The 9,590-nt window shown below is 40.1% G+C and overlaps 1 protein-coding gene across 1 annotated transcript; it reads left to right on the forward strand.

Annotated features, from left to right (window-relative positions):
* The first annotated feature begins 1,692 nt into the window (after positions 1-1,692).
* FCRLB (Fc receptor like B) lies at positions 1,693-8,035 on the forward strand. Its single transcript, XM_074311332.1, has 6 exons — positions 1,693-1,726; positions 2,096-2,116; positions 2,528-2,782; positions 6,040-6,306; positions 7,057-7,341; positions 7,617-8,035. The coding sequence occupies exons 1-6, from the start codon at positions 1,693-1,695 to the stop codon at positions 8,033-8,035; spliced, it is 1,281 nt and encodes a 426-aa protein (XP_074167433.1).
* The last annotated feature ends 1,555 nt before the right edge of the window (positions 8,036-9,590 follow it).

The following is a 9,590-nucleotide window of genomic DNA, read 5'->3' on the forward strand; positions in this document are numbered from 1 at the left end:
TGAGGTATTCATGGGTATAGAGCCCCATACCCCTCATCCAGTGCTCTGTGCTGAAATCTTTTTTCAGGATGTGAGTAAAGAAAAGCACTGGGGAATTCAGAAACTCAAAGAGCTGCTCTAGCTCAGTTGTACCTTAAAGGAACAAGGGGAGCCTGCTAATTAAGCAAAGAGCTTAAGGCACAATTAAATTTAACATGTATTAAGCTATTCACAAAGCACTATGCTAGGTATTGGGAATATATGGTGACTGCTTGTCAAAAGTTTATAGTTTGGGAGTTAAGTATGAAATGTGTATATATATACAAATGACTATGATGAAAATTAGGAAATGGTTAGTACATAGAAGAGATGAAAATCTCACACAGGAAATTCAAGGAAGAAGAGATAATTTCTAGTTGAGATAATTACCAGAATGCTTCATGAAGGATCCCTAAAGAAAGAGAAGATCAATATATGCATATGCATGGTTGAAAGGGGCTATATGTGGGAGAAAGAGGGAGGAGAGACAGACAGACAGACAGACAGAGACACAGAGACAGACAATTAGTTCAGGTGAACTGGAGCTTGAAATGTGTGAAAGAAATTATATAGAAAAAACGAAAATGATTAGATTATGGAGGACTTCAATATCGCCCCCCCCCTTTTTTTTTAGTACACAGCTGTGAATCACAGAAGGTTCCGAGTAGGATAATGACATCGAAATGGAAACCCTTTGAGAAAAGGGATTTTTGATCTGTTCTTTTTGGTTTTGTGTTTAGCAAAGTGCTGAGGACACAATAAGTGGTAAATAAATGCTTGCTGATCATCGAACAATTAAAGTTGTATTAAGAAAATTATTTGAGCTGTGATAGGAAGTACCCAGAAGAGATGAGGTGACCAATTAAAAAATATTAATATTATCTTGTGTAGTCATATCTGACTCTTTGTGACCCTATTTGGGATTTTCTTGGCAGAATTACTGATATAGTTTGCTATATCCCAGCTCATCTTATAAATTAGGAAACTGAGGCAAACAGTATTAAGTGGTTTATCCAGGATTACAAAGTAGGATTTGAATTTAGGTGCTCTGGAGTCCAGGCTTGGCATTCGACCTATTATTACTTCTAACTGCCCTATTAAAATAATGTAGGGGAGAAATAATGATGTTTTGAAATAGGTTGGTGGCAGTGGAAAGAGGGGGCTAGAGCTTTGGGGAGGGTTTTTTTGTGCTGCAGGAAAATGAGTAGTATAAAAATGCCCCTGGTGCCTCATTGAGGTTCCTTTCATTGGCCTTAGGAATTAAAAGTGAGCAGGAAATGAATGGTTTCCTAATATTCCCTGATCATAGACAAAATATTTAAAGAATATTTGAATTGCAAGAACTCTGCTATTTTCATTCAAGATCCTTTATAATCTGACTTCAACTCACCTTTCCTGCCTGATCTCACACTATGTCCTCCACTTCTCTTCTCTCTTTCAAAATTTAAGGTCCACATGAAGTGACCTGCTAAATCGATGCTATCACATGCAATATTCCTACATGCCTTTGTATAGGCTAGAGCATAGCTTTTATGCTTTGTATAACCAGGACTAGAATGTGGGTCTCCCGATTTCTAGTTAGATTTTTTTCCCTCCAACATAATCTTGCATCTGCCTTTATTCCAGTAGTCCAAATTCTTTTTGAATGGTGGAACACATCTGGCCAGAGCCACCATGTGGGTACTGATGGCCCTGCTGCTGCTGCTAGGTGAGTTTTTCTCTATCACTATATTGAGAGGAAGACAAAGGGAAGAGGGAAGGGAGGAGGGTTCTAAAGCAAAGCCTGTTGTGCCTTGAGCATTAAAGCTTGATACTTCAATATATAGACCATAAGCTTAGCCTTCAGAGTTTTCATGCTATATACCCTTTACAGCTCAGTGCCAGGATTGTCTGCTGTTATGATTTTGATATTTAAAACTGCCAGAAGCTCAGCAATCATCAAAACCCAGAGCCCTTAGAAGACAAAACTTTAAACCTAAGCAGAAAGTCTAGGGAGTTTGTCAATTTTCCTATTTACCATGAGACTGCCTGGTCTTAACCTCTCTTTCATTGATTGTCAACTTCTTATCTCTTACAGGTCCAAGAATTGGAATAGCTGGTAAGTCTTCTGCATAATTTTCTCCATTTTCTCCTTCCTGCTGACTTTATCTCACACATACATCAAGTTCTCTTAGACTCTATGTGCTCAGAGTGGTCTATTGGATCCTTAGCAGGATGATCATAGGGCTAAATGAACAAGATCCTTAGGTGGAGACTATTCTGGAATGCTATTCATCCTTGTTACTCTCTAACTTATTTGGTCCAGTTTGCTGAAGATAGACTGCATCTAAGCAATTATTTAGGACAGTATGCCTTACAAATTGATTAATTGATCTTCTGACTAAGTTACTTCTAATAGCATTATTATGATCAACTCTGTTCCCAGGGGTAGTCTAGGGTTTTTCCAATCTGGAACCCAGTTCTTTGGGCTTCTTGACTTTGGCTCTCTTTTTGCAACATCCCTTTACAGCCACCATGGAAAAGCCCATTCTGTCTTTGCATCCACCCTGGACCACAATCTTTAAGGGGGAGCGAGTAACCCTGAGATGTGACGGATACCACCCCTTGCTCCTGGAGCTCCGGCCAATCAGCACTTTGTGGTACTTGGGGCATCTGCCACTTCCCTCTCATAAGAAGAGCATTGAGGTGCAGACACCAGGGGTGTATCGATGCCAGACCCGAGGGGCACCTGTCAGTGATCCAATTCACCTTTCGGTATCTAATGGTAAGTGGGAAGAGTATAATGGGAGGATATAGTACATATCCTAAGAACATATACAAGGGAAATACATATTCCAGGAATTCATGCCAATTTTCTTTTTTCTCTTTTTTTAATTAAAGCTTTTTTGTTTTCAAAACATATGAATAGATAATTCTCAACATTCACCCTTGCAAAACCTTGTGTTCCAAATTTTTTTCCCTCCCTTTTCCACACTCCCTCCCCTAAATGGCAAGTAACCCAATATATGTTAAAAATGCATAATTCTTCTATACATAGTTCCACAATTCTCATGCTGGTATGCCAGTCTTCTTACAGAAAATATAGTCCTACTGCTATACTGCTTTAGATAGGAAGCTGCTCATCCTGGCATCAGGCACATATAACTAGTTCAACGGTTGATGAGGTTCAGGCTTCATACTACACATAAGTTAAGTGGGGAGCCACATACATGATAGGACATGAAATACACAATAGCCCCCAAAGTATATCCACACACCTTAAAAATGATTTCTGAAAATCCTACCATTAGAGCTGTGTTTTGCAGTTAAGGCATTAATTACTGAAAGTCCCTGCTAAAATTTAAGTATATTCCCTGGGGGAAATAATACTTCAATAATATACCCAGCCAGGATATTAGAACAGATTTATTTATAGTATTAGTTTATTGATAGCTAGATCTTGAGAAATCACAACTTTTTACATGACAAAGAAAAAATCTAGTAGGAAAATAAGGGTTTCTGTACAGCTAGGGATAGATATGGGGTTCCCTTGGAAAAGGAAGACAGAAGTGATATCTATAGAACTAGCTCTCTATTTCATAGGATCATAGATTTAGAGGAGGTAAGGAACTTTCGAGATCATCTTACATTTTACAGAAAGAGGAAATTGAGTCACAAAGAAGTAAAATGATTCCACAAGTACTAAGTAGCAGGAATGGAATTCAAATTCAAATACTCTGATGCCAAATTAGCCCTCTTGGGATCATGTCATTCTGCCCTTTCTTTTCTTCAAAGTTTTCCTTCCCTAGGATTAAATCCAGATGAGGTTTTACCCCCCAGTACTGTGGGGTTGATTCCATTGGAGTTTGGAGCACTCTATACTTAGGTCTTATCCATCCCCTACCATGCATTCCCCTATTTCCCTTAAGTTATCATCCAGCTTCAGGGATGGACACTGAATCACAAGGTCCTGGAGTTTGAAGGGATCTCAGGAGCCATTTAGTCCAACCTATACAAAAATAAGAATTCCCCGAGGCAGCTGAGTGGCACAGTGAAGAGAGCACCAGCCCTGGAAGAGTCAGGAGGACCTAAGTTTAAATGTGGTCTCAGATACTTAGAGGCTGCATGGCTCTGAACAAGTCCCAACCCCAACTGCTTCCCCAAACAAACCCAAACAAATAAAAAGGATCCCCACTAGAGTAAGTGGTCACCCAGCCTTTGAAGACCACTTTTAGACAATGCTAATTGTTAGAAATTATTTCCTTCCATTAAACCCCAATCTCTCTTTCTGAAACTCATCCATCCATCACTTTTACTTCTTCCTTTTAGGACCAAACCAAGTTTTTAGTCCTCCTTTCACAGGCCTTTAAATTCTTGGAAGATATCTATCATGTCTCTCCTAAGTTGTCTCTTCTCCAATTTCAGTGTGTCCATTTCCCACAACCTTGAGGTCATTTACTTAGCTAGTCATTCTCTGAACACTTTTAACTGACCAATGTCCTTTCCAAAATGTGGTACCAAGAACTGGAACTGAACAGGTAGTCCAGGTTCAATTGAACCAGGGCAAAATATAGCTTAACGATAACTTCCTAGATCTAGACACTATGTTTCTCAATGTAGTCTACGATAAAAAGAAAATTTCCCCTGCTGTATGACACCATTGACTTCATATTGAGGCCTCCTTCAAAACTGATATGAAATCATTATTACTTTTTAGGTTCATCCATTTAACTAGTTCTAAATGTACCTTAATATAATCATCTGAGACAAAATGTCCCATCTCGTTCACAAGAACGCATTAAAAACTGTCAAATGTTTTGCCTAAATCTAGGTAGAGTATCTCTGATATTTCCCTAATCTACCAGTTTAATAACCTGTAAAAAACAAGAGGAAATAAAATTGTTCTAATATTTCCTTTCCTATATAAAGAAATGTTAGTTCTTTGTCATCACCACTCCCTTTTCTAGAAATCCACTAACCATCCCTTTAATTTCTCCAGGAATTAAAGTGATACTCAGTGGTCTATAGTTTGCAAAGTCAATTTCCCTCTTCTTTTTTTGGAAAATTGATATTTGCTTTCCTCCAGTCTTTGGAGCATCTCTCCAATTCATCAAAGATATCTTTCAAAATCATTAACAAAATTCGGAACAGAAGGAGTGCAAGGGATAATGTTGTAAAAAATTACCTATACATATGTACTGTCAAAAATGTTATAATTATAAAATTAATAAGAAAAATAAAAAAATAGACTTCAAGACATTTAACAAGAAATATAAATCAAAAGGCAAAAATTCTCACCACCCATTTCCCAAATTGCAACTTTCCAAATATCCATGGGATTTAGTTTATGAGTTTTTCTAGCTCAGTACGTCAGCCCAGAACCTTAAGCTTTTAAAATGGTAAAAACAAACAAACAAACAACAACGACAACAAAAAAATCATTAACAGATAGTACTTTGTCAATCACATTTGCCATTTTGCTCAGTCTCTTACGATATGGTTTTTCTAAGTTTGGTGACTTGAATTCATTAAAGGCAACCATCTTTATTTTCATTTTCTGTACATTTTTAATGCTTTTTAAATGGGCTGATGAATTACTTATATATTTAACAGTTCAACAAATATTTATTAAACACCTAGGCCAGCAATAGAAATTGAAACTCTGATTTTGTTTCTAGAAGGAGATTCCAGATTAGAAAATCCCCTCTACTAATGTAGATCAGTGTTTTATCAGCAATAAATAATAGTACATATTAAGTACATTAATTTTATATGAAGTGTGAGAGATGAAAACATTATTACTTTTGTGGGATGACAGTATTGATTATGGCACAGGGTAGCTTCATTGTGAAACATCCAAAGAGGGTGGATGGTTTGGATGGTATCCCCAATAAAATCTGCAGGAAGACTTACTTCAAAAGTAAAGGATCAGGAGAACTAAGGAATGACAAATGGGATAAATAAGAGATGAGCAAGAAGTGAAGAAGGGCTATGGGATGCTCATGACCTTTACTGAGATCATGAACATTATCTATGTTGCAGATTGGCTGATCCTGCAGGTTCCCTATGCCATGGTGTTTGAGGGTGAGCCACTAGTGATACGCTGCCGGGGCTGGTATGATAAAGTTGTCTACAAGCTCCACTACTACAAGGATGGGCATGTCATGCGCTATTTCCAGTCTAGTGCCAACTATACAATACCCCAGGCTCGATCCAGTGATAGTGGACATTACCAGTGCTCAGGAACCCTGCGTATCCCAGTGGAGAGTACTCCTATGTTCTCTGCCAAGGTTGCGGTTACCATCCAAGGTATAGTAGATACAAGAAACAGTCTCATTTCTTGAGGGATGGGAGTGGGAAGTAGAAACTGGGGAATTAGGTATGAGTAGAAGAGTAAAAATTCTTTGAATCAAAGATAAGGAGAGAAGGTTGATACCATTCCTAACCCTCCAAATTTCTCTTCCACATAAGGAATACAATGACCCCATCAGCCCTTCTCTTCTCCACAAACCTTCTTCACTCTCACCCCATCCCTCCATTAATGAAACTGGAGCTGTCAATAAAGCGTTATGGTATTCACATTGACCCAAGAACTACCAAATTCAATGAATTCCTTTTTGGGACATTGAAAAAGGACAACCTCACATAAGAAACAAATCATCTCATCTGATGGGCAGTGACTGCTACTCCCCTGTCCAAATCTCCTACCAAAAAGCTGGAATAATGACCAGGAACCTGGAGGACCACCATTTTATAATTCTTAGTACTTTCTAGCTTACACATACAGTATCATTTATACCAATGTGTATTATCAGAATTCCACAGTAAGCCTGCTTAATCTTTGGGCCCTTCTTTCCTTTCTGTGGCCCAACACTGCATAGCTGGTCACTGTGGGATGATGATGGTGGACCAGCAGCCCTCAGGCCCAGTTACCCCAGCCCTCATCCCTTCCACTATCTGCCACTTCCCAGTCCCAAGAGCATCTCTCCATCCTCTCCAGCCTCCCTCTCCTAGTTTGACCTCTCAGTGTGCTTAGAACTTGTCTGTCTTCCATCTTAGAGCTGTTTGCATCTCCCATGCTGAAAGTGGTGCACAAGTCTGAGTCCCGCAGTGGGGGTGCGGTGACCCTTCGCTGTGAAACAAGCCTGCACTCCCAGAAGCGGGACACTCCGTTACAGTTTTCCTTCTACAAGTACAGCCGCCCTGTGCGCCGCTTTGACTGGGGAGCTGAGTATACGGTTCCGGAAACTGAGACTGAGGACTTGGAATCATACTGGTGTGAAGCTGCCACTGTGACCCGCAGCGTACGCAAACGCAGCCCTTGGTTACAACTCGCAGGGAGGGGTGAGTGACTCCTAGTGTAGTACCCCACCAGGCCTCACTTCCCCAACTCGCACTCAGACATCCCAATCTCCAAACACATACACACGTACCCCAAGACCATTCATTGCCAATTCCATCTTTCAACTTCTAATCTTGGTCCCGCTTCTTTCGTCTCTCCAACTCCTGGAGGGCAACTCTACACTAATAAACAAAGGTCCCCACATTATGAACAGTGGAAGTGGTTCAAGTGGTGCCACTGGGCTGGTTTATATGATTGATTCCCTATCATTTGACAGGTTCTATCTCCAGCACATCGTCCATCACAACACGAGCTCCTCCACCAGCAGCCATGTCCAGGAACCCCGTTTCAAAGCCCCTCTCCTTCAGAAAGCCTCCTGATCCCAGATCTGTGCCCTCGATCACCTTCGCCCCAAACTCCACCTTGAATGAGATCCTCACCTCTGCACCAAGCATTCCCACTGCTGGGCCCACTGTTTGTACCCCTCTGACTTCCTTGGGACAATCTACCTACCCTTTGAAGTCTAACATGGATGTATTGCTTCAGGAAATGCAGCTGCTTAAAGGCCTTCTGAGACAAGTAGTACTAGAGTTGAAGGAGCCACATACAGTTTTGAGGCTCAGAGAGACAGCAGACATACCTATTTTAGATTTGGGGGTGAGTACAGCCACACCAGAGACCATAGGAAAGGGTTAAGGCAATGACCAGTCTAATTAGATGCTCTTGGGCAATGGGAAACCCCAGTCTGGCTTGCTTTTGGTAGAGGTCTGGGGTTGTGACGATTGTTAGAACTTGAACCCATCCAGTGAATTGGGAGAATTAACCAAAGAACTTTCAGTTCCTTTCCATTATACCTACTTTTCCTCAGTCATCCAAAATAGTTTCCTTAAAGAAGCTCTTTCTTAGCATTTGGTCCCTGTGATTTTAAGCAATCACCAAGTGTTTTTAACTGATATCACCTATCCTATGTGTCACCATTTAGTTACACAAATACAGAGAGCTTTGCTACCACAAGTTTTCTGTTCCTATTCCTCCTTCTTTCCAACCCTCCTCTTTTCCTTATTACATCCTTTACCCCCAAAATAAAACAATATATAAATTGCTTCATCTAGGTTTGTGGTTTGGTGTGAAATTACAGCTTGTTTAAATTCTTAATTTGCCACCAAGTTCCAGCCATTGAACATCAAAAGGAGGCAAGTTTTAACACTAATAACACTTTAGAACCTTCTGTTGTTAGCAACAAATTGTAATTACATAGTGAATTCACCTTCTGTTGTCATTAAAAAATATTTTCAGTTTTGCTATTGGTGAGTCTTGAAATCCTTGGGAAGGATTTGTTCTGTTTAGTTTTGAATAAGGTCTGGGAGAATGGAAAGGGTTCCTTGGCATTCTCATGTCTCTGCTGCAGAAGGAAAAAGAATATACAGACTTTTATTACACTTGATCAGAAGTAGTGGACATTGAGGTCAGGCATATAGCCAGATGACTTTTGCCAGCAGAAGTAGGGAAATATTTTGCTTAGAGCCCCAAGGATGGTGATCAGAGAACACTCCCTGGATCAGAGAAAACACCTGTGTCTTCTGCTAGGATGGCTAGCTTAAAATCAGAAAATCAATCAGGTAAATGTTTCTTTGATCTAAATGAATACTTTCCTAATTCCCAAAGTCTTCCCAGGATTTTTCCCCTCTAGCTCTTCCTGAACTAGGAAAGGTCTTTTCAATTTTGGCTTCTAGCTCTCTGGTGGCAGTTTGTCTCAGCTCTCTTCTCATCTCTCCCAGGAAGCTTTCTCTGCTTGACTAGTTACCTATGCCCTGTTATCTATGTCAGACAGTCTATTCCTTTTGCCTCAATTGTTTTAATTTGTGGTTCTTCACAGCTACTTTCATTTGCCTCATTCATGTTTTCATTCTTTCTCCCTCCTCCCTTTGCTATTTCTTTTTTTTTTCTCCTGAGGCTGGGGTTAAGTGACTTATCCAGGGTCACACAGCTAGGAAGTGTTAAGTGTCTGAGATCAAATTTGAACTCTGGTCCTCCTGAATTCAGGGCTGGTGCTCTATCCACTGCGCCACCTAGCTGCCCCTCTTCCTTTGCTATTTCTAAGACAGAATGCCAAGAAAATGCTGGGAGAGGAGTGACCACCTCTGTGTAAGGTGGTCTTACTCTTCATTGATTTCCTTTCTCCAAACTCTTACAGATTTACAGGAAAATAGCCCTAGGGGAAACAGTTAAATTTAAACCTTTGGGTAGGAGA

The sequence above is a fragment of the Sminthopsis crassicaudata genome, chromosome 4 (assembly GCF_048593235.1).
Source record: "Sminthopsis crassicaudata isolate SCR6 chromosome 4, ASM4859323v1, whole genome shotgun sequence".
NCBI classification, from domain to species: Eukaryota; Metazoa; Chordata; class Mammalia; order Dasyuromorphia; family Dasyuridae; genus Sminthopsis; species Sminthopsis crassicaudata.

Bases quoted from the DNA above. Each gene is read 5' to 3' on its own strand.
- FCRLB (XM_074311332.1), top strand. From the start codon at position 1,693: ATGTGGGTACTGATGGCCCTGCTGCTGCTGCTAG. The intron at 1,727-2,095 runs GTGAGTTTTTCT...TATCTCTTACAG, and splicing joins GGCCCTGCTGCTGCTGCTAG to GTCCAAGAATTGGAATAGCT. The intron at 2,117-2,527 runs GTAAGTCTTCTG...ATCCCTTTACAG, and splicing joins TCCAAGAATTGGAATAGCTG to CCACCATGGAAAAGCCCATT.